The sequence below is a fragment of the Notechis scutatus genome, chromosome Z, assembly GCF_049901735.1.
Source record: "Notechis scutatus isolate UNSWTSFEM ecotype Mainland chromosome Z, rNotScu1.2, whole genome shotgun sequence".
Lineage (NCBI taxonomy): Eukaryota > Metazoa > Chordata > Lepidosauria > Squamata > Elapidae > Notechis > Notechis scutatus.
Window position 1 is genome coordinate 93084379 of NC_142025.1, and position 25068 is coordinate 93109446.

At 40.0% G+C, this 25068-nt stretch overlaps 1 protein-coding gene across 2 annotated transcripts in view; it reads left to right on the plus strand.

The window, feature by feature from the left end:
- The window catches only part of RAPGEFL1 (Rap guanine nucleotide exchange factor like 1), an 83080-nt gene that overhangs the window by 25250 nt on the left and 32762 nt on the right, over positions 1–25068 (plus strand). For both annotated transcript variants that reach the window (XM_026679684.2, XM_087946827.1), the window contains exon 2: positions 19167–19245. In XM_026679684.2, coding sequence (XP_026535469.1) covers positions 19167–19245 — 79 coding nt within the window. The remainder of the gene's footprint in view (positions 1–19166; positions 19246–25068) is intronic.

A 25068-nucleotide genomic window follows, 5' to 3' on the forward strand; every position in this document is an offset into this window, starting at 1 on the left:
CCAGTTTATGGAATTTCAGCCTCCTACAATTGCTACTAATGCCCAGCACTCTTGGAAAACACCAAACTGGGGAAGCAGCAATGAATGTGTGTAAAATATAATGTAAGCCTTAATAATACAGTTGGATCTTGACTTACAATCATTTGTTTTAATGAATGCTTGAAGTTACAGTGGCACTGAAAAAAAATTACCACTGGTCCCACACTTACGACTGTCATAGTATCCGTAAAGTCACGTGATGAAAATTCACCCACTTGGCAACCAGCTTGCAATTTTAATCGTGCAGATTTCCAATGTTATCCTGTCTTCATTTGTGATTTTCCCAGCCAGTCATTTGTGATTTTCCCAGCTAGTCAATGGGGAAAGCTGGATTCACTTAACAACCATGTGATACACTTAATGTCCATGGCAAAAAAGGTCATAAAATCACTGTGACTGACTTAATAGCCTTGCTTAACAGTGGAAATTCTGGTTTCCATTATGGTTGTAAATCAAGGACTAGCTATATGCCTAACATAACTGAAGAAAAAACAACAACCCCATCTTGGAACTCCCCCCATGCTCCTTCTCCACTTATTTTCCACAATAGCCCTTGAGGGGTCCTTGGTGCTCTCTGAGATTGGTTGTTTTTCTTGCAGACGTTTCATTACCCAAACTAAGTAACATCATTAGGACTAATGATGATGTTACCTAGTTTGGGTAATGAAATGCCTGCAAGAAAATAACCAAGCTCAGAGAGCACCAAGGACCCTTCATTTCAACCCTGAGCTACAAATATTCTTCTTTATTGTATTATAGTCCTTTCCCAGGGGCTATAAAATGATGAAAAATAATTCTATGAGCAAGAGGTTGAGCCTGGACAGAGATTGCTGGGTGCTAAGAGAACCGAGTCCCCCCCTTGATGGCAAGAATATATAAATTACTACTTTTATTTCTTTCCTTCTTATCAGGATTTGCAAAAAATAGGTGCGTGCAGTGGCATTTATTTTCCAACAACAGGGAAAGGTCTGCATTCTGCTATTGGTAGCCTGCTATTTAGAATACATATGAATACCCCTGAGCCAAAGGATATATTTTTTAAAGGCTGTCTGTGCTTCAAGTGCAATATAGCTTCCTTAACTGGAGAGCAAGAGAAAGAGAGCAAGGCTGCACCTTCATTTTATCTGTAGGGACACTTATAAGTAAGCTATCCTGGTAATTTTCTCCATTTCAAAGCAACTATCAGTTGCTTTAGTTTAGTTTAGTTTACTTTATTGTCATTGCACCTTGTACAACGAAATCAAACACCATCTTCAGTGCACATCATGACCATGACCATGAAGATAAACACAAACAACACATCCTTCACCCTCCACGCATTGAACCGGAAACCTCCAACACCACACCAACACTGCACTATACAGCAGAATTCAAAAGAGTTACTGCCCTGGGATAGAAGCTGTCGTTGTTTTTATTATTCAATTGGTAAAGCAAAGAAAGGATGTTGACATGCTTAAGAACCAGTAAAATACATATCATTTTTGATATTGTGCAGGTATGTACATTTTAGGTTTTTATTTGCTTCCTTTAAGCATGTGCAGACAAGCCAGTCCAGTTAAAAAATAATGTCTCTCTTCTCACAATTGTCGTAATGAGTGCCAGTAAATCTGAGTTCCTAGTTTTTACACCTGCCCTTTCAGGAAGCTTTATCAGTCTGATTCCTGGTATTCCTACCCTATCATAGATAGAAACCTTCCCCTTTTAGATATGGCCCACAGGCCTGTATGTTCCTTCACTTTTGCCTGCATTCCAAAGCTTATCCTACTATAATATAAAAATAGAGCCTCGGTGGCGCAGTGATTAGAGTGCAGTACTGCAAGCTACTTCTGCTGCAGCCAGCTGCCTGCAATTTGGCAGATCGAATCCCACCAGGCTCAAGATTGACTCAGCCTTCCATCCTTCCGAGGTGCGTAAAATGAAGACCCAGATGGTGGGGGGCAATATGCTGACTCTGTAAACCACTTACAGAGGGCTGTAAAGCACTATAAAGTGGTACATAAGTCTAAGTGCTATTGCTATAATAAATAATATTGGTATGATGTTGGCCAACAATATCATATCTTTTTTCCATGGACTGACTAACTAGGTAACTACTAGCCAGTTAGTAAGTTGACCAAGATGAATTTCCTGCAGAAGATTAGAATAGGAATGTTGCTCAGAGTAAGAGAGTTGCTGTCAGATTAAACAACTGATTAAGCATTTTCCTGCTGAAATGGCTAAGATTTATTTGTGTGTGTGTGTGTGTGTGTGTGTGTGTGTGTGTGTAACAGTATCTTGTACTGTATCTCATATCCAAGATCTGAGATGACATTTTGCAAATGAGCAGTAAAAGAAAACCAATATCAAAAATAAATCAAGAAATTTGGAGCTCTTGAGATAGGCTTTCTTCAAGATCATTGAATGTGTTGGCAAAATATGCCCCATCACATCAAGCACGAAGCACCAGTAGATGATTTAATATTGTGTCACATAATGGCTAGATGTCCAAGGGCAATCAAAGCAGCCGTTTCTGCTGGCATTTGCATGTATATGCTAGCATATCAAGTTCAGAACCGATGGCATGGTTTGTATGCCACACTATGCCATCATGCGGTTTCCTTATTTATGCTTTCATGTACCCTTTGGGCTTAATCACTGGAAATCATGTTTTATGGATAGTCTCTAACGTTTGGGCTATGGTGGCTATGGTCCTCCAGCTCGTTCAATATGCCTGTACCTGGTTCACAGAAGCAGGGCAGCATCTCGAAAAGCTTTATATTGACAAGAAATTAAAGAGTGATAGAGGCTGTGTGATTATTGCACTCCACCAGGGCTGATCCCATTGCCATCACTCTTCCTTGCTCTGAAGAAATGCAGGGAGGAGCTAAGGTGAGAAGAGCTGATCCTAGCCCTGGTCTAAATTGTGATAGCTTCCTTGCTCTTCCAGCACCTCCAGTCAGAGAATTCCTGGTCCTCTGATTTGGGGTCTTTTCAGAACCTTAGAATGAGGATTTGGAAAACAAAGGAAGCAAACTCTGCCCATTAGACATCTAGCTCTCCCATCATCAAATAGAATTAGCCAGAAAATTAAGAAAGTGTCATTCTAATTACTCTGAGACAAACTGAATTCTGAAGGTGAAAGTATCTAGTCACTGAGATTTCTGGAACCTAATCCCTTTTATGTTCTAATGAATCTCATTACTTTATAGAAGCTTTTGTTGTAATCTTGTTTTCTGTTCCTCCTCCTCCTCCTCCTCCTCCTCCTCCTCCTCCTCCTCCTCCTCCTCCTCCTCCTCCTCCTCCTCCTCCTCCTCCTCCTCCTCCTCCTCCCTCCTCCTCCTCCTCCTCCTCCTCCTCTCCTCTTCTTCTTCTTCTTCTTCTTCTTCTTCTTCTTCTTCTTCTTCTTCTTCTTCTTCTTCTTCTTCTTCTTCTTCTTCTTCTTCTTCTTCTTCTTCTTCTTCTTCTTCTTCTTCTTCTTCTTCTGTTACAACAGTGGTGCTTCTCCTGCTGCCTTCTTAATATAGGCTGTCAGAAAACCTAAATCTCTTCTGAGCCTTTGCAGTTACCTCTGTAGCCACAGCAAAAAACAATCAGCCTGCCTGCTTATCTGCCTTCTGCCCAGTGACTAAGCATTCTCCCTCCGTGGTGTCAAAGTTCACAGATGTGCCACTGCAGACAGAATGATGTAAGGATGTCCAAGGTGACCATGACCAGCCTTACTCCCAGCCTTGCTCTTGTGGGACTGATCATGACACAAGATTACTGCACTTTCCAGCTCTTTCCTGTTCACTCACCTGCTCCTTTCCTGAATTCTAGAGTTTTTTTATTTAATAACCCCATCATCTGCAATTTTTCCTCCTTTTTGTCTGTTTTACATCTGCCAAATGTTCTGGTTGTACTAGGCATAGGTTCCTCCCCTCCTCCTTCTTCTTCTTCTTCTTCTTCTTCTTCTTCTTCTTCTTCTTCTTCTTCTTCTTCTTCTTCTTCTTCTTCTTCTTCTTCTTCTTCTTCTTCTTCTTCTTCTTCTTCTTCTTCTTTTTTTTGTAAAAAATTTTATTTGGGTTTTCACAAAACATAATACAAATAAAATATCTTTCTTTGAGAATAGCATGATCCCGGGTTATCACTTCTCCATACAGATACAAACTCAATTTCATATTCATGTTTGTATTGTATTCCATATCTTATTACTATTTTAGCATTTTCTCGGTGATTTTTCCCTTTCCTAAGTTTTCTCAACCTTGTTAATAACCTTCCATTAATATTAATTAACATCTTTAACATTTCTTTTCAATTAAATATCATACTTCCTTAGGAACACTTATAATATTTCCATATTTTTTTCCATATTTCTTTCATATTTCTTTTCACTTAAATTTTTATAAATCATTAATAACAATTAAAATGTTCCCATCCTTTCCTAATTTCATTCTCTCATTCTTTTTATTTCATTTATTTATTAACAAACATTCTATTACATTATAAGTATTTTATCTATCACTTTAATCACACTTGTTTCTATATTCATTTCTATTTTTAATATAACAATGCTATCTTGTGTACCCTTGCAGAATCCTCTCTTTCAATTAAATTTTCACCCATTGCCTCTATGTCTTCTAAATAGGCTTATACCTTTAATCCTTGTACGTTTTCCCTGTTTCTCTATATCCTGTTTCTGTCCTTTATAACTTCTTTTCCTTTCTTTCTTCCCCCTCTTCTTCTCCCTCCCCTTTTTGACCCCTTGTCTCTCTGATTCTAATTCTCTTTTCTGTAATCCTCTTTTCTGTTTCTTCCTAATATTGTAATTGCTTTTCAAACTGTTCTTTTTTATTGTTTTTTCAAATCTTAAATTTTTCACTCTCTTTCCCCCCTTTCCTTTTCCCCCCCACATAGAATTACCTGGTCATTTAAGATGGCTTCTTCTTTGTCCTGCCCTTCTTGTTCTAGATGCATTTCTTGTTGTTTCTCATAGTTCAAGATCTCCATTTCTAAGAATTGAAATACGAAGTCAAAAAAACCCTCTTCCTTCTTGTGCATCTTCTTTCTGTTTTTTAAGTTCCATTTTCAGTTCTTCCAAGAGTGATACCATTTTAAACACTTTTAAACAACCACCCGATTGATTTAAGTCATTTAAGTCCAATAACCAAAAATCAAAAAATCACCAAATAATCCAAAGCTGTTTCTTCTTGCTTCTTTTTTCCACTTTCTCTTCCTGGGGTTCTATTTATCTTGTTACAAAGTTTCAGTTAGATTGTATCTTTTAGGAACCTTGTTAAAGTTTCATTGTTAATTCCTTTTACTTCCAGGTGATCTCCTCCATTTTTCCAGATCCCACCCTTTTATTTTTTCCTTTTCTCTCCTTTCCTTCTTTTAAAATTGTTTAAATATCCAAAAATCTTTCTTATCACTTTGACATTTTATTTTCAGCTTAAATGCCTATAAATGTCAAAGTGAATTTTTATCAATTTCTTGCTTAAGTCTCTTAGCTGTCAATATGGGGAAGGAAAGAAAAAAAAACCCAAATCTTTCCCCTTCCCTCGCTCCTTCGCTGCTTCAAAAATCTTCTTTGGGAACAGTTATTCTTTATAGTTCAAATTCCAGGGTACCTTATATTGTTGCTTTTTCAGTTCAACCCGGTCAATCAGAACTTTCTCTTCTTATCTTCCTCCTGCACAATCTTTTCTGGTCGAGTTCTTCTTTGAGGTGGCCATTTCTGACCACCGTTGCAACTGCCTTCGGGAAAGGGAGTAATGGCCAGCTGAGGAGGAGAGATGTGGCTCTCCTTGACCCTGCTGGCAGTCTCCCCACTCTTTACCACCTCTATGGGGTGGCTTTTGCCCTGAATCCAGCTGGCTCGGGGCGCTCCGGCGGTGAGCACGGACCAAAACCGTGCACAATTGAGGATTTTGGTCTGTCGCCGAAGAAGCTCAAACCGGAAGTCAGTTTCCCTCCCCGGTAAGGAAATGAATTGTGGGGGGGGAGTCAGGTGAAGGCCCCACACAGGAATCTAATAAGCTCAGAGTAGGATAACAGCCTGTAACCATTAGATTCTGGGAGAAATAAGGTTGGGAGGTTTTTCACTGTTTCTAGATACTCTCCGTGCAAGAGCCATCTATTACCTACCCAACTGTAGCCTGAATACAACCCCTTTATCCTCTCTGTGCAGTTGTCACCATGTTGCTTCACTGTTGCACACACGTGGCCTTTGGGTTATTCTTGGTGTACCCCTTACAGTGATTTCAGTTTGAGACTTTGGGTTTATGGCTTAGCATAATAAGCAATCTGTGTCTTTTAAAAAAGAAAAGAAAAGAAAAATATGAACAAAATTATGTTTTACACCCAACGTTGGCTGAGTTAACCATGATTTATTGATCAAAACCACAACTGGATCTTATAGTTTTCCAACCACAAAAGATAGTGTCACAGAACTTGAACAAGAATTGGTTACATTGTGGTTATATATATAGACTTTGCATTTCGGTAAACATGATGCAAAGCATATAGCTTATATGATGTATGAACCAGGTCACTGTCTCCAAGACATTTATTAAAGAGATAATGGCCTGTCTTTTTCCTAAAATGTATTACGGCAGTTACTAACACATTGTTCAAGAGAATAAAAGGTTCCTGTGAGAATTTAAGAATTTCTTCTTCAGTAGACACTCTTGCATGACTCACTGTTCTGGCCTTGGTTACTTCAATCAGTCTCTGTTCTAAGTGGTAGCTTCTGTCCTCATCTCTGAATCTGCTGGTGTGATCCAATCAATCACTCTTATTGCTGAGACTGCAGCAGAATAGCTTAGCTTTTAGAAAAAGTTCCTCTTGAATGGTGACTGACATAGGAAATTGTATTGAGGGTTAGAAATTTGTAAGGAAGTGTCCCTCTGTTTTTAAAAAAGAGTTTAGAATATTATCTTAAGATGAAGGTTCCCCAGCTCTTACTCTTTTTTTTTCCACTTGCAAACCAGATTTTTTTGCCCACCAGTGTGCACATTGTAATTGTACATGGGAATGACCTTGGAGAAAGAACGGCAGCCTGGCCCACATATGGTTTACACATAGGTACCGATGCCATAATCACAAGGATATTTTCAATTCTGCGTGGTATATCTGTAGAATAGTGATGCCACTGAGTTGTTAACTAATAAAAGTTTGCAGGAACTGCCTATGCAAATTATATTTGTTATATTTGGTATAACAGTCATCAATATAACTTTGAATATATTATTTACATTCCGTGGTTAGCAAAGCTTTTTGGCCATGAGATTTTATCACAGGTGGCAGGCAAAACAGGAACAGCAACCAATTCTTTTTGCCAGCAGCAAGCTGGTTCATACATCACACTAAACCTTAGCTTGTCTAGTCATATTTTATTGAACAAGCCATAGAAGTCTGGTTTGTACATTACATTCAATCACAACCACAACTTTCAAATCATAGAGATTTCAGATAAACTCACACTGCGGCTGACTGTGATTTATAAATCCAGCCAGTATGATTGCTATGCTTATGTGAAACTGATAGTGCTGAAGCGGGTATCAATGAGAATCAATGAGTATCTAGTGCTAATCATAACCTTCCCAGTTTGGCCTCTATTTCTGTCTTGCTTGGTCTTTTCTTTTTCTGAGGTGCTTGGTGCAAGGAGGGATATATTACTCAGTGTTACTCCCTATGGCCCATTTTCCCTTTCCAATTAATTAAGGCTTAGCTCAATTGCAGGCAAGGAGCCAGCTTGGCAAACATGCTAGATTGCAGTCTGTGATGAGCACTGTTGGATGAATGGCGTTGAGCTGTGGCCAGCATCTCTGCCTGAAGCTTTGTGTAGTTCCTGAGGAAGATTCTGGATCCCTCCCAGAACTGTGGAAAAATGAGATTGTTATTCGACCATATTGGTATGTCTCTAGTCCATCCCTGTGCAAGTGTCAGAGGAGCCTCTAGCACACTGCTGTTGGGCAGTTATGTTCAAGGTTGCATAGTTTTTATTAATTGGCAGAAAATGTACTCATGACACTTTTTTACTTAATCCTTTGCAATCACATACAGAGTCTGTGCTTTGTAATGTACTCCTAGAGGGTTTTCACAAGCTCATTTAGCAAGAATTAATAATATCACACATTTTGTAGCTTATTATTTTTAATTTTCATAGTTCTCAGCTTTGCAATGTACTAACAAAAAAGTGATTACATACACAAAGAGCAAAGAAGAAATAGCTAAAATATAGCCCATTTACTGATACTGAAAAACTTTGCTACAAGGAACATTAAACAGTATTCTAAAAAAATTCCAGTTTTTAATGTGGCCATACATCTCTGTGGATGCTGCAGGATATGGGTCTTTTACCTTTGAAAATTATTTTGGTTCACCATACGTGTGTGTGTGTGTGTGTGTGTGTGTAACATACCAATCCAGAAGCTAGAATCATATGAACCAGCCTTCTAAATCTGCAGCTGAAATATGTAATAATTTCTCTTTACTGAACTTGCTAGATGCACTTTTTCATTCTGAAATTATTTATGGATGTGTAGAGCTGTGCTTTCTGCCATCGATCCCTTCTTGATACAATTCCCAGAATTAAGATGAAAGAGCTCTGTTTGGTTGGGCAGAGGCCCTCTAGTCTAGAAATTATTTTAGATAATGGCATTTGAAAGGCTCAGAAGCCAGCACTGGATGACAATACAGGTAATCTTTGATTTACATACCTGGGCTGAAGCTTCCTCTGCTAAGTGAGGTAGTTGTTAAGTGAATAATCCCACAACCATTCCCAATTTTATAAACTTTTTGCTGCAGTTGTTAAGCAAGTCGCATGATTATTAAGCAAATTTGACCTTGCTTGTTGGAACCCCTCCACCCAGGGAAGATCCAGGCAGGGGTGGGATTCAAAATTTTTAACAACCGGTTCTGTGGCCATGGCTTAGGTGGTGGGTGTGGCTTGGTGGTCATGTGACTGAGTGGATACGGCTTGGTGGTCATGTTATTGGCTGGGTGTGGCCAACTCAATATCTCTCACATCGAGGCACGCATCTCCTCCCCTGGCCTCTTATGACTGTGGGGATGCTGCAACAGTCGTAAGTGTGAAAAATGGTCATAAGTTACGTTTTTCGGTGCCATTGTAACTTTGAATGGTCACTCCACACAAGAAAAGTACCAGCAAAGGAGGGGAAAAAACTCCAGAGACGTTCCAGAGACAGGAAGTCTAGTCCTGCCAAGAATGTAATAAGGGTTAACAGAGAGGCAGTTTCTGTAAGCAACATCAGAATGTTTCCTTCCTGCCTTCCTTACAGGATTAGGCCAGTAATTTCTTCTAACAACCGGTTCTCTGAACTACTCAGAATGTTAACAACCGGTTCTAGCAAATAGGTGCGAATCCCACCTCTGGATCCAGGAGAAGAAAAACCTATTTTGCTCTGGCCCTTGCCCTCTCAAATATTCTCCTGCTGGAAGTGAAGTTAGCCCCCAAACCTCCCTGGCCTTCTGGAAGAGTGTAAAACTTGGCTCTGCTGCCTGGTCTGGGCCCCCGATAGCAGCATGTCATGCTGAAGGTGACTGACAGAGTAGAGAGAAGATCCCCACCTGTATATTGCCTGTCCTCTTGGTTTTTACTTTCTTATGTAATCTTCTTTTTAATTGTTTTGCATTGTCTTTATTACCTTTTTAAATCATTTTGCAAGCCACCTAGAATCGCTGCAACAGTGAGATGGGCGGCATATAAATTTAGTAAATAAAAAATAACATGAATACATGCCGGTCTCTGAGCATCCAAGTCAAAAGCGTGTGACCATGGGAATGCTGCAATGGTCATTAAGCGCGAGCATTAGTCATAAGTCACCTGTTTTCAGCACTATCGTAATTGTCGTTTGTAGCCTCAAAACACTTCCATTCCCTTTTTAAATGTCCAAATTGTCAACCATTCCTTGGCAGTGAATTCCACAATTTAAGTACACATTACCGGGTTGTTTTTTTTTAAAAAAAAACACCTTAAAGGTCCCAAATCTGTCTGCAATTCCTTTAGCTATGCTGGCTGAGAATTCTGGAGATTTTCATGTCATGTGATTCTCAAGGGCGCAACATTGGATAATTCTTCCTGTGTGTCCTGTAACTTGCCTTTACCCTGGATGCACGGTCTGAAACCAAATTGGTCTTTTATAGAGATAAATACCTGCTAAACCCTTGGACATTTTGAAGGATATTCCAAAAGGGTCATAAACAGGTATGTACTACAAATAATTAGGGTATAGCAGGGTAGGGATGTGGGTGTAAGGGGGTAGAAATTTTATCTGGCAGCCTATTGTGATTTACTTAGCACATTGATTAATCGCCCTCAAGCATTCGGTTCCTAATGCAGAAACCAGGATGCATTTTAATGCTTTATAGAGGAATGTCAGGATTATAACCCTGTTGCTTGGAAATGCCTAATACAAAGATAGCTAATTAACTACGGCTTGTTTTCTCTCTCCTCGTGGTCATATAGTTTTGATTGTCTGGGAACCTGGCTATGAGGATCTCTTTTTTCTTTTGATGTCTGGCTGATGCAAGGGATTAATATTCTGGCCTCCTTTCTCTCCCTGCCCCCAAGACACTGAACTGAATCCAATAGGATTTTCTTGCTGAAAGAGCTACAGTAAATTTGGCAAGAAGGCAAGGAGTTCACACACTTCTACGGTGTGCTATAATGTAGGGGAGAGGAAGACAGAATGGGGACAAATCCCTTTGTTTTGTTTTTGTAAAAGGGAGCAGGTTCCACTCAGCGTTTAACAGGTGTCCTAAAAGTATTGCTGGGAGGACATGCATGGAGTGTACCACTGTGTTGAAAACTTTTCTTTTTGTCTCTTAGTTCACTGGAGATATTTAAGAAACTATTGGTCAACCCTTTGTCCAGAACGGTATAGACTAGAAGACCTTTAAACTCCCTTCCAACTCTGTTATTTTATAACTCTGTAAAGCCAGATAATGGCTTAAAGAGTATAGTATTTTGCTTGCATTGAATTTCAGATGAATCCCATAAAAATCATGTGTAGGAGGGTTAGAAACTCTAAGCCAACTATTTGCAAATTTCACAAGTTGAAAAGGGTTAGTATATATGATAGTGCCTTAAAAAACCCAAGATAGCAGGCATTTTTATTAGGGAAAACCTGATTAAGTGATTGGGTATTGTAGTGTATGTCCCTCAAACAACCATATCTGGATTGCAGAAATCCAAATGACCAAAATCCAAATGACCAACAATTATTTTCAGAAATAATAATACTAACATATAAAGCTAACAATTAATAATTATAATTATTTTAATTAATAGAAATAAAAGAAAAATAATAAAAAACTCAAAGGGCAGATTCAGTGGATCACCAACTCTTTTTCTGCCGTCAGTTTCAGATGTCTTCTGACAGTATGGATTTTCACAGTACAGGTATAATAGCTCAGATCTTTTTATTATTATGTATTTTCTCAGAATTTTAAAGAGAGGAATGGGCAACCTAAGATCCTGGGCCCTTGTGAGGCCATCTGGTTGTTTTTGAGGGGACCATCATCCCTAGAAATATGTGAGTCCCCTGACCATGCAAAAATTTTATTCCATACTTAAAGAGGAGGTAATAACAGCTTGCTGCTTCTTTTTGTAACATAAATCCATTAGTTACGAATGTATCTTTGTTTTCAAATGGATTTCCTCTCTCTGCCTCTTCTCCTTCAAGAGCCAAATCTGCTAGATGGTGAAAGGAAGCAAGATGTAGAGACAGAGATTACTTTCAACCCCAAATCTTGTGGAAATGAAGTGCTGGCTTCATGTTAATTGAAAAGTTTAAGGGATGGATGCTTATAAAGCTTTGGGCACCAATGTTATTTGTACACTAAAATGATTTGTTTTTTGTTGGCTGAACATCAAACAAAATATGATGTAGGAGGCAAGGTGCATTTCTCAATTTTCTTAATTTCTTTTACCTATTTGCATGCAATTACGAAGGACTCTGAAATTAATTTCTGGGGACTCTTTCCTTTCCACAATTATTCTCTCCTATTATTCTCCCCAGTTACTTTTTTTCCTGCAATGGCAAAAACTTTTCAACAAGCTGTTTTTCACACCAAAACCCTGCTCCTCCCAGCTGTTTTCCTTTCATCAAAAAGGAATAGTGTAGGTTATTTTCCTCTGCTGTTGTTCTGATCAAAGTTGAATTCTTCTAGAATTGCTTTAAAATAAAGCAGTCACTTCTGCTGAATCTGTAGAAATATATATTTGATGCATCTCATGTTAGATCTATACTGGCTTTTAGATTAACAGTTCAAATCTATGTTAGGCCTTTTAGCTACACAGTCTCTAAATGGTATTACATCTATCACCCAAGCATAATTAATTAATTACTTCTTTTCAATTTTTTTTGTCCCTCCTTCATTACTTTATAACTAACTCAAGATGGCAAACATATCTAATACTCCTTCCACTTCCTATTTTCATCATCACAATAACCCTGTGAGTTGGGTTGGGTTGAGAAAGAGAAAGTGACTGGCTGAAAGTCACCCAGCTAGCTTTCATGTCTAGGCAGCACTAGAACTCATAATCTTCTAGTTTTTAGGCAAGCATCTTACCTATTGCACCAAACTATCTATGCAGAATATTTATTGAGGGATCTTCCTCACAACTAGTTCAACTGGCTTTCCTCCCCTCCTTAAATCACAAGAAAAATAATTCCACAAAAACTGTGCTGCCACGCAGTTACCATTAAGGTACTACCACAAGGTTGGTAGTACCACTGTCCTCCCACAAAATAATGAGTTAGTTTCAGGGCAGTATTGAATAGATTATCAGTCATTCCTTCTTTTCCCATGTGTTATCAGCAACCAGGAGAAAAACCAGCTTTCACTCACTCTCCCTGAATGGGTGGTGGATCAGAGTTGGGAATTTGGGCCTTGTCAGTGTTCCAATCAAACTCTCCATCTCCATTCATCACTCAGAGACAAAGTTCATCCAAGCAAGAATTTATTAGAGAAGTCATATTGGCACATCTGGGAAAACCCGAATCTGAGAGTTCCGGGTGTTCCCTTCCCAAAAGAGAAACCAAAGATCCATCCCCTTTGCACCCATCAGTTCAATCAATTCTTCATTCCACCAGAAGATTTCCTTCCAATTACTCCCCTCCAGGTACAGGCGTTGACTCATTGAGAAGGAATGTTGTTGTGTCTATTCTTCTACTCCACTAAGAAATCCCCCCTCCCAAATTCCTAGGCACTAAATGTGGCAGCCTCGAAGTTTCCAAGAAAAATGGCCTTCAAGGTTTTCATTATTTATTTAACCTTAATTTTTTAATGATTGCACATTCTTTGCAATCGGATGATGCCAGGACAGATCCTTGAAAAATGTTAAGCTGTCTTCATGCTGCAAAAAGCAGAAAATGCAAATCAGCCCTGAAAATGAATTCATTCTCCAAGTATGAATCCATATGCAACAGAAGTAGTGGTACTTGCATACAAGACAAAGACCTGGAAGAGGAGGAGGGAGGAATAAAACATAGCGTCTTGTAGAAGGACTGAAAGTTATTTGGTTTGGGGGAAAGGCCCAGGAGTCAAGACAAAGTCAAAAGAGCAGAGAGCAAGCTGACTCTTTGGGGAAAGAAAATAAATGAGAGGAGCACATTGCAACATTTTGGTTCCTGTTCCACTTATTGAAAATGCTAAAATTAATAATTTATTATTTTATTTTTATTTATTTATTTTGTCAAACAAATATTACATAACAGATATAAGTATAAGCATGGTTATGAATACATGAAATGGATATGAATAAAAAAGAAACAATAGGACAGGGACGTTAGGCAGCAGATCTTATGTAATAAGGACTAAAATTGAGAGGTCATGAGCTACATGCCTTCCTTACATTCTGGCATATTCTTTAAGGAAAGACCATCTTTTTAATGTTTTAGAAATGATTGTTTATCATCCCATGCCGGGTTAAGTACCTTTGGACTGAGTTGGGTGGAGTGCTGTGGTGTCGTAAGGAAATGTTGCAGGTACATGGATAAATGTTGAAACTCTGGAGTGTACTCAGCATATATGAACTTTGATCTTTAAAAATATATTCATTTTGATACTTGTTTCAGGACCATTTTTGGTATCACCTTGGTCTTTTTGCAGAGAAAAGATAAAATCGTGCCTCTTTGTAATTGTAAATAAGTCCTGTGCAGTTTTAGACAGAGCAGTAATAGAAGGAGCCAGGGGAAGAGAATGCATTGTATAAAATTATGAATAACATGGAGAGAGTAGCTAAAGACATTTTATAAAACATGATAAGCTTGCTTCATTTTAATCTTGATTGCATCTCTCTCTGTGGGTAGTTTGGCATATCGTGTGAACACATGTATGATTTGGTCCATCACTATATTAGGAAATCACATAAAATATATTAATTAAATATCTCAGTAATATGTTTTCTGTGAAATCAATCAGCATATGATGGAATTCAGTCCCGTTAAGTTACATTGGTGCTGCAAAATACACATGGCTGTAATTACAGAAAAATAGTATTGATATGGTTGTGTTGATAAAAGAAATAGAAGCTTCTTCAAATTACATGAGAGTGGATTTAACTATTTCCCATCCAATTGGATTCTCCGTGCCCACATTCTAGGTGCTCAACTTATGACCAGTTGCCTAGCAATCATTCAAAGTTGCAATGGACTCCAAACAGCTACTTATAATCCAGTTTCAAAGATCTAATGTATGCTCCCTTCCAGTGATCACATGATTGCATTCTGGGTGCTCAGCAACCAAACAGAATTTATGGGTTGTTTGCAGTGTCCCACAATCCAAGTGACTGCAATTTACTGCAACTGCCCCATAGTGAACAGTGGTTCACTTAATAACCTTGATGTTTGCTTTACGACCATCATAGTTGCTTAACAACCTTTGATAAAAGTCATTACATCAGGTCTGGTCATGACTTATGTCTAAATTGTGGGATCAATTATGGTTATAAGTCAAGGACTTGCCTATATTTGCTTTGGAAAGAAATCACCTCTTGGCCCTGCAGGTCCTTTCCCCTTGAAGCAAATAGCACTGTCATGGAGTGTATGCATTAGAATTTGAAATTTAGTGTCAACAAGGACTCATTATCTTCGTTTCACTTTTCTAAGCCATATCATCTCATCCCATTCCAAGACCGTTTAATTCTTTGAAGAAGCCTACAGGTCTCATTTGTACTACTATTGTTTCATCATTTAGGCATCAAGTTTTTAAAAAATGCATTGAATGGAGAATACAGAATAACACACATACTGGTTTAGCATCTGTTTAGCCCCTGCTCCCGGTAAAAGCAAAAGCAGTGAAGTCTTTTTCAGAAGAAAATGGCACAGGAAATGTTAATACCATGATGAGAGTGATTTAAAAAAGTGAATTTCAAATTTTTAGAGGCTTAAAATACGGAATAATGTCAGTGTTCACCCATGGTGCAGAACTCATTAGCTGCTATGTATGCATGTCAAACAAGAAAAATGTTTTTGAACTGAGTTTGGCATGGCCTTCCTCAACACAGTGACTAGAAAAATCCAGAATGCCTCAATTTAGGTTGTAGTTCTAGACAAAGGCTATATGAATTGAAGGACTGTGGCTGGAGTACAGATAGTCCTCAACTTACCACCACAATTGAGCCCAAAATTGATGTTGCTAAGTGAGAAATTTGTTAAGTGAGTTTTGCCTCATTTTTACTTTTCTTGCCACATTTGTTAAGTGAATCGCTGTGGTTGTTAAATTAGCATTAAGTATTAAGTGAATCTGGTCTTCCCATTGACTTTGCTTGTCAGAAAGCTGCAGAAGGTGATCCCATGATCCCAACAGTCATAAATGTGAATCAGTTCTCAAGAATCCAAATGTAAATCATGTGACCATGGGGATGCTTCAACGGTCATAAGTATGAGAAATGGTCGTAAGTAACTTTTTTCAGTGACGTTGTAACTTTGAATGGTCACTAAGTGAACTCTTTTAAGATGAGGACTACCTGTCTTTACCGCTAGTTTTATTTAGAGTCCCTGCCTTAGCATTTTATTCTATTATGGGCCATCCTGGGATGGTCCACAATAGAATAAAAATAATTTTTAAAAACCACATTTCATCCTGCATAAAGTCATCAACAAAATAAAGTAAACAGCTGATGAAACATAGCTGAGAAGTGATAAAGGTGACTAATATGTTGGTTTGCAAAGATTAAAAGTCTGGAAGGCTCAAAAATCCTATTTACATTAAATGCTTCAAGAAATGTCAGGAAGAAAGGGGGTGGTAGGTCCAGGAGGATTCCTAAGACTCGATGATTCCTAAGATTTCATACATCTCATTAATCTTTCTTTATCTAATTTCTACCTCTTATCTCTAACCATTCATAAAATCTATTCCGTGTTAAATAATATTCTGTGTCTTCTTTATCCATAATTTTTAATGTCAATCTGTCCATCTCTTCAGAGTCTAATATTTTTCCGAATTGCATCCTCATCTAATGGAGTGTTCTCATTTCCAATATTGTGCAAATACAATCCTTGCTGCTGTCACTACATGCAAAACTAAATACTGTATATAATCCCTTTAGCATAGCCCTCCAGCATTATACCCAACAAAAATATTTCTGGTTTCAGATCTATATGTTGCTTAATCATCTGTTCCAACCATGTATGTATTTTCGTCCAGTATTTTCTTGCTTTCATACAAACCCACCACATATGACAATAAATGCCAACATTTGGCAGACATATTGCTAAACATTTTTGCCAATCTTGCAGGTCTCTTGAGCTTCTCTTTGCATCCCCCATCTCTACCCTGATGCAGGGGTGGAATCTACCGGTTATGCCCAGCTGTATAGAACCAGTAGCTCTGAAGAGCAGCAGACACCGAACCAGTTCTGTGTTTGCTGCTGTTTTGCCCACCCGCCTGTCCGGTCTCTTACCTGTCCTTTATTTCCTGATTTTTCAACTTCAGCTGCTTTGCGCGGCAGAGCTGAGGTAGAAAAAGCAGGGGAAAAGGGCTTTTCAAATGCTGCGCACCCATGCATGCTTTTCAGCTGTCTGGGAGGCACAGCTGATGTGTTTTTTACACGCGCGCGCAGCGTAGTCACCGAATCGGTAGTAGTACTGGTTGAATCCCACCCCTGCCTTGATGCTTTTCCTATGGATGGGATTTCTATTCCTGTAATGGGATTTGGTCTTGCACAGATGATAGAGAAAGGCTGTTTTGGTTCTGGTACACTGGAGTCACATTTCCCCCTCATTTAACAGATGCAGTGTAATATATCTTCCTAATGTGCTAAGCTTTTATTTGAATTCTGTTTTTGTCTATTTTTCTAATAAAGGTAAAGTGGGCCATTATTCTTCATTCATTAAATAGTAATGAACTGAAAGAGCAGCCTCTGTGAGCAAGGAGAATAACTGCCAAGGAAAATTTGAGAGAATTAGGGTTGAATTTGGGGTTTCATCTGGATTTTTGACCAATGCCCTTTTATTTTTCATGGGGAATAAGTGGAAGCTAGGGTTTCTTCTTCTTTTTCTGCTTTCAAGTCATATAGACTCTGGGCAACTGCCTGCAGTAGTCCCTTTAGATTTTTTGGGGCAAGGTATTTTAGAAGTGGTTTGCCATTGTCTTCTTCCTAGACCTGAGAGAAGGTAAGTGACCCAAGATTAGCCAGCTTTGTCTCTAATGCAGAATTAGAACTCATGATTTCCTGGTTTTCGAGTGTATTGCCTTAATCGCTGCACCAAAGTGTCTCTCTCCCTCCCTCTCTCTCTGGAAGCTAAATTAAAGGTTTTTATCCAATAACATTGCACAACTATTCTCTATACATGCTCAGAGACACTTCTTTAAAAAAAAAAAAACAGTAATACAGACCACTAGAATATGCCCTAAGTATGATGGCATGAGATAGTAACTCCCAACCCGGAGCTGTCTAGATCAGGGGTCCAACCTTGGCAACTTTAAGATCTCTGGACTTCAACTCTCAGCTCCACCACCAACTGGAGAATTCTGGAAGTCCGAAAGTCTTAAAATTGCAAAGGTTGGGCACCCCTGATTTAGATTTTTGATCTGCAACCCTTAGCAATATGCTAATATTGCTAATGCTAATTGAGGATTTTTTTTTAAAAAAAATATTTATTTACATCAAATATATAATTTCAAAAGATACATTGCTAAATGAATGTTATATATATAATGTATAATATAATATTAATAAAAGATTAACCGTAATAGGCAAAGTACACTGAGTTATTTTTATGGTCCAAAAGAAAAATATAAATCTTTGAAATCTCTACCATATTGTTATTTTGTAAATGTTAAAAAGGGGGAAAATTAGTAGACAGAGAAAAAACCCTACTAAAATAGAACAAATATTTCTCTTCTGATTTCCCCTTCTTTGTATCCAACTCATTTGTTATTTATAAACTTCAGAAGCCATACTCTTGTATTAAGTATTTGCATTTGCCCTGCTATGTGATATATAGTATATGTAGAAGCCATTCTTGCTTAAATTTAATTACATTTCTGTTATGTTGCTAATTTTACCATTGTTGCATATTCTCCAAGTTTAAATTCTGGCCAGATAATTTTTAAAATTGCAATTCAGTTACCTGGAGGACTATCATGTTCAGCAAACATATGATATGAACGTGGTAACATTTTCTGCCCACATTGCAAAGTAGATGAGAAGAGACATATGTATAGAAAGATGGCCCTTAAACCAAAGTGCAGGGTTCTGTAATTCCCCTTGAAATGGCTACTCACCAACAGACCCAAGATCAATACAGTATCTCGGTTGACATAAGCTGCAGCAGCATGCTCCTCCCCATTCTCTTAAGGCCAAAGTTTCCTGCCACACCATGGATGTATTACACACTCATGCTGAGTATGTACAGATGTTCATTTATTAATGAAATATTATCTTCTAAAATAAAATGTGTTGACTCAGAAAGAAAATGATTATGTCAATGATCTAAAATCAGCCATTTTTTTAAAAAAATATTTATTTATTTACATCAAAGATATAATTTCAAAATAATTGAGTTAACCATTTCCAGAGTATTCCTGAGGCTCAAGGAAAGAATTGTCCAAGTTGCTTATTATTGGTAATGCCTTGTATCCTGAGCTCGGTTGCATTGTAATCTCTTTTTCTTCCCATTTTTGTCTTTTCTTAGATATCCTCCTAGATGATATTGTTCTTACCCACTCACTATTTTTGCCCACGGAGCAGTTCCTACATGAGCTGTACCAACAATATCCTTCCTGCAGACTTTTGGAGAAGTCCCTTTAAGAGGAGAAGGGCTGGGGGAGAGGGATTCATTTCATTTTTCATGTTTTCATATTCTTGGATCTTCTTGTATTTTGTTATTCTACAGGATGTTGTTGTTGTTTCATAAGTAGTTAATTTCCTGAGAATTTCAGCTATAATGTTCATTTTAAAAACATATTTCTAGTCATTATGAACTGAAAATATGTGAGTAGTACCTGGTGAAATATTTGGAGTCATTAAATGTGGCCCAAAGCTGTATGGTTTTTGTATCCCTTGACCTTGCCAATATGGCTAAAAAATGCCAAAGAAATGATGCTAAATGAGTTACATAAAAGAGTGATTAGCATTTTTAAAAGGCAATTGATCTCTAGGAAGCTTATTGAAAAATCTTTGTTTTAAATAGCCTTTAAAATTGGAATAATACCTTTTAAAAGTTTATTCTGCTAGTGAATCACTAAAAAGTTATATCTTATAGTATTACTTATTTTAAAATTGGCAGTTGCTTCAAAAGAACAGGAAAATTCTGATATAATGATGTGGTGCCACCTGTTCTTTTAATTCTGCATGATTTGTAAAATGTGAGCTGCACATATCCTTTTAGCCCTCTCTGCAACTTGTCCTTAAGAGACTGCTATTACCACAAACAATTAAAATTGTTTTAATTAGATATACTGTAATTAGATATACTGTAGCTTTCTCTCTATTCAATAAGGTTTTCTTCTTAGGCAACTAGTGAGGTACTGTCACTTTAATCTTTAGAAGACAATATTTGTAGCTTTAGGTTGAAACATAGTGCTCTCTAAGCTTGGTTGTTTACCTGCAGACATTTCATTATGCAGCTGGGTAACATCTTCAGTATTTGTTATCTTCAGTGTTTGAAATAAAATATTCAAGTCTTTCCAGAAGTATTCTGAAACTATTCCACTCATACCATTCCCATTTATCAGAGACATTTCTGGACATGGAATGCTCACAACACAATTCTGATTTTAAACTGAAATTGGGAGTTTTAAATTGAAAATGTTCGGTGTTAAATGGGTGCGGATAAAGAAGGAGCAGGACTCAGGAGTGCGAAGAACTCTTTATTTTAAAGCCGAAATAAAAAAAGCCAACAAATATGGTAGGCGCCGTCTTTTATAGCCAGTGCTGTCCAACACTTCAGCCACTGAATTCTTCCCGCCAACGGCTGAACCAATGAGTGGAGTCTGATATCAGACTCCACTTTGCATATCACGTAAACACATGCAAATACAGCATCATCCATATTTAACACCCCTCCACTCTTAGTTCAGACCGACCAATCACTGCATACGCGGCAGACATAGTCCTTCAGGTAGGCAGGGCTTCTGTGAGAGCAACTGGGCCTGCTCAGTTCAGTTGTTCCTGAGGTGGCGGCCTGAGCGGACAGGTCTGCCGCTGCTCCAGACTCTGCCTTTGGAAGTGCCTCAAAGGTTTCTGGAGGCATGGCAGTTTCTGTTGAGCTAGAGGCTTCAGGACTACGCTGGACTCCTCCTCCCCCGGTAAGTTCCCTGCTATCCTATTCAGGTTTGACTTTCCTATTATGTGCCTTTGTGGGATTTCTAACTTCCAGGGCCTAGTTGTTGTTGAGGGTGTGTTGTGTTATTCAGCTTCATGTGGGTTTTGAGCTGTGAGGCCCTGAAGTTGGTCTGTGTGCCTGTTCCATGTTTTTCCCCTTCTACCTCTGGTCTGTATGATCTGGGTCCGGTACTTTCGATTATTTTTGCCAGAAGCCAGGTTCCCCTTCCCATGTAGTTGCGTGCATACACTGTGTCTCCCGGTGTGAATGTCCTGCACTTTCCCGTGGAGTCTAGAGGGGTGTCGTTTGTGTAGTTTGGATGGACCCTGTCTAGCACGGATCTTAATTTTCTGTTCATGAGCATTTCTGCTGGGCTTCTGTTTTTTGCTATGCTGGGCATTATGTGTTGGGTTAGCAGCAATTTGTTGATTTTTTTCTTGCCAATCGCTGGGGCCTAATTTTTTTAGTAATTCTTTGGTCGTTCGGAACATTCTCTCCACTTGCCCGTTCACGGCTGGGTGTGCCGGCGTTGATAGAGTATGTTGGATCCCCAGCTGGGTGAGGAAACTTTCAAATTATTGTGCTGTGAATTGTGGGCCATTGTTCAAAACCAGCACATCGGGTAGGCCTGTGATGGCGAACCTATGGCACGTGTGCCATAGGTGGCACGCAGAGCCATTTGTGCTGGCACGTGAGCTGCAGGCAAAGTTACCTCACTGGGCATGCATGTGCCTCACAGCTTATTTTTGGACAGTTTGAGGCCTTTTTTGGCCTCCCAAAGACTTGAGGAAGGCTTCTGCAGGCTTCTGATGGCTTTGAAGACCGAAAACTAGCCCTGTTTTGTCACTTCCTGTTTTTCTGAAAATACCAGAAGTGGTTTTCGGCCTGCAAAGCCTGCAGAAGCCTTCCTCAAGCCTTTGGAAGGCCAAAAAAGGCCTCAAACCGGCCAAAACTAAGCTGTGAGGTGCAGTGCAGGTAAGGGGACGGTAGGGGTGGATGGGTGGAGATTATGCACGCATGCGTAGGGGGCATGGGGGCACATTCCCTTTTGGGTGATGGCACACAAGTGCGAGTGTGCAAGCGCACACACAATTTTTGGCACAGGAGCCCAAAAAGGTTAGCCATCACTGGGGTAGGCTATGGGTGGCAAATAATTTCCGCAATGCTCTGGTCGTTGCCTCGGCTGTTGTGGATTTAGACACAGATAATCAGAGTTGGAAGGGATCTTATAGGTCATCTAGTCCAACCCCCCACCCAAGCGGGAGACCCTATACCATTTCTGACAAATGGCAGTCCAATCTCTTCTTGAAAGTCTCAAGTGATGATGTTCCCACAACTTCTGAAGGCAAAGCTGTTCCATTGGTTGATTGTTCTCACTGTCAGAAAGTTTCTCCTTATTTCCAGGTTAAATCTCTCCTTGTTCAGTTTCCATCCATTATTCCTTGTCTGGCCTACAGGCACTTTAGAAAATAGCTTGACCCCTTCTTCTCTGTGGCAGCCCCTCAAATATTGAAAGACCACTATCATGTCTCCCCTGGTCCTTCTCTTTACTAGACTAGCCAAGCCCAGTTCCTGCAACTGTTCATTGTATGTTTTAGCCTCCAGTCCCCTAATCATCCTGGTTGCTCTTTTCTGTACTTTTTCTAGAGTCTCAACATCTTTTTTATAATGTGGTGACCAAAACTGGATGCAGTACTCTAGGTGTGGTCTTACTAAGGCTTTATAGAGTGGTATTAGTACTTCCCTTGATATTGATTGTATCCCTCTGTTAATACAACTTAGGATTGCATTAGCTTTTTTGGCTGCTGCTGCACATGATTACTACCTGCAACCACTTAGAGTAGACGTCGACCACGATTAGAAATGTTTGCCCCTGGCAGGGTCCTGCAAAGTCTATCTGTATGCGACCCCATGGTGCTGAGGGCGTCTCCCACTTGAGGGGGGGTGCTGAGGGAGAGGCAGGTTGGGACTTCTGACATGGTGAGCATGTGGTGACCCAGGTCTCAATGTCTCTGTCTATCCCCAGCCACCAGATGTAACTCCTCGCTAGGGCCTTCATGTTTACTATCCCGGGGTGCCCTTCAGGTAGCAATCCCAAAACTCTTTCCCTTAACGGCTGTGGTACAACCACCCTGTCTCCCCATAATAAACACCCCCTTAATGCTGACCGCTCTAGCTGTCTGCCCTTTAAATGGCTTGAATTCCTCCCCTTCCATCTTGTTTGGCCAGCTCCGCCATACCCAGTTCAAAACTCACGCCAACATTTTGTCCTTCATGGTGAGTTTCACGATGTCCACTGCCGTCAATAAGCCCGGCTCGAGACGTTCTGCAAGGAATACAGAAGTCACGGGGGCTGGGTCTTCCACTAGGTCTGGCAGGGGGCACCTGCTGAGTGCATCGGCATGTGGAATGTTCTTTCCTGGTCTGTGTAGAAGGCTGTAGGTATAGGCTGGCAAGAAAACTGTCCATCTTAGCATTCTCAGCGATAAGATGTTGGGTGTGGGTTTGTTTCCCGAGAGAATGCCAAGCAGCGGCTTGTGGTCTGTGACCAACTCAAAGTGTCTGCTGTATAGGTATCCGTGAAAACGTTTCACTCTGGCTACAGTGGCGAGGGCTTCTTTGTCTATTTGGCTGTAGTTTCTTTCGGTTTTCGACAAAGTTTTACAATAGTAGGCTATGGGGGCCTCCCTTCCGTTCAATAGCCTGTGGCTCAATACTGCCCCGATGCCATATGGTGATGCATCACAGGTTAGCCATATCGGCAGGGTCTCACTATATTGCATTAGTACGGTGTCTGATGTTAAAATGTTCTTTATTTTAGTGAACACGGTGTCTTTGGGGGGGGGCACTTCCAGGTTGTATTCTTGTCCAGCAGTCTATGGAGTGGTTCCGTTATCGTCACCTTCTGTGGTAAAAATATGTTATAAAAGCTTGAAGTTCAGCTTTGCTCTGTGGAAAGCAATTCCTTAATTGCTTTCATCTTGCTGTCCATGGGTTGGATGCCTTACCCATCCATTAGGAAACCCAAGAACTCTACACTTGGTACAGCAATGTAGCATTTGTCCCTTTTTAACTTAAGCCCCACTTCTTGGAATCATTCTAGTACTGTTCGGACCCTCTTCATTAGCTGGGGTTTGTCTCCGGCTGAGATTATTACATCGTCAAAAAAGGGGACTACTCTTGGCAAATCTTGTAACAGCCTTTCCATAGTTCTTTGGAATAGGCCGGGGGCTATGCTAACCCCAAATTGCAGCCAGTTGCACTTGAATGTGCCCCTGTGGGTCATGATCATTTGGGCTTCAATGGTGGCTGCATCCACAGGCAATTGTTGGTACGCATGTTCTAGGTCCAATTTAGCAAAAATCTTGCCCCGGCCCAAGGAATGTAATAGGTGCTGGACCACTGGCACTGGATATGCGCTCTGTTGCAGCTCAAGGTTCAGGGTACTCTTATAGTCTGCACAGATTCGGACTGACCCATCGGGCTTCACAGGGGTCACTATAGGGGTCTCCCACCTCGAGTGGTCTACCAGTTTGAGGACCCCTTGAGCTACCAGCTTGCCTAGTTGCTCTTCAACCTTGGACCGTAGAGCAAAAGGGACTCTCCAGGACTTCAGTCTGACAGGGGCTATGTTAGGGTTGAGGTTAAAACTGATAGGGGTCCCCTTATACTTCGCTGCTGAAAATGTTCTGGAATTCCCTCTCCAAAGCATCTAGGTCGCTTCTGCTGTTTGCTCTGGTCATCGCTGTCGCATGGATGCCACTGAGGCTGGTCTGCAGCGGCATGAACCATTCTTTCCCTAGGAGGCTGGGGAGATCTTGGTCCACGATGGTCAGTGGCAGGGTTCCCTGGAAGTCTCCATATTCCACGTGGCAGATTTTCTTCCCCAGCACTGATATTTTGCAGCCTTAGTAATCCTTTACTATTATTTGTTGTGGCTACAGCTGGTTCCGGCTAATGTGGGGGTTGATCTTCCAGGAAATCATTGATATATAAGACTCGGAATCAACTTCCATCGGGCACAGGGTCCCATCAATCCTCACCTTGGTAAGGATCTTGTTGGATTCAAAAGTATCTGTGTGTCCCACACAGGTGTGTGCCTAGCCCACAATTATATGGTGGGTCTCTTCCTCCCAGGTGCCATCTTGTTTTTTGAATTTCACGCCAGATGTCTCCCGACTCTTGTATTGCCTGGTTGGGGAGTATGCCCTGCAGCTCTGTCTGTTGGTTGGCTGGCTCTGAAAACTTCTGCGATGTGGCCTTTCCTCTT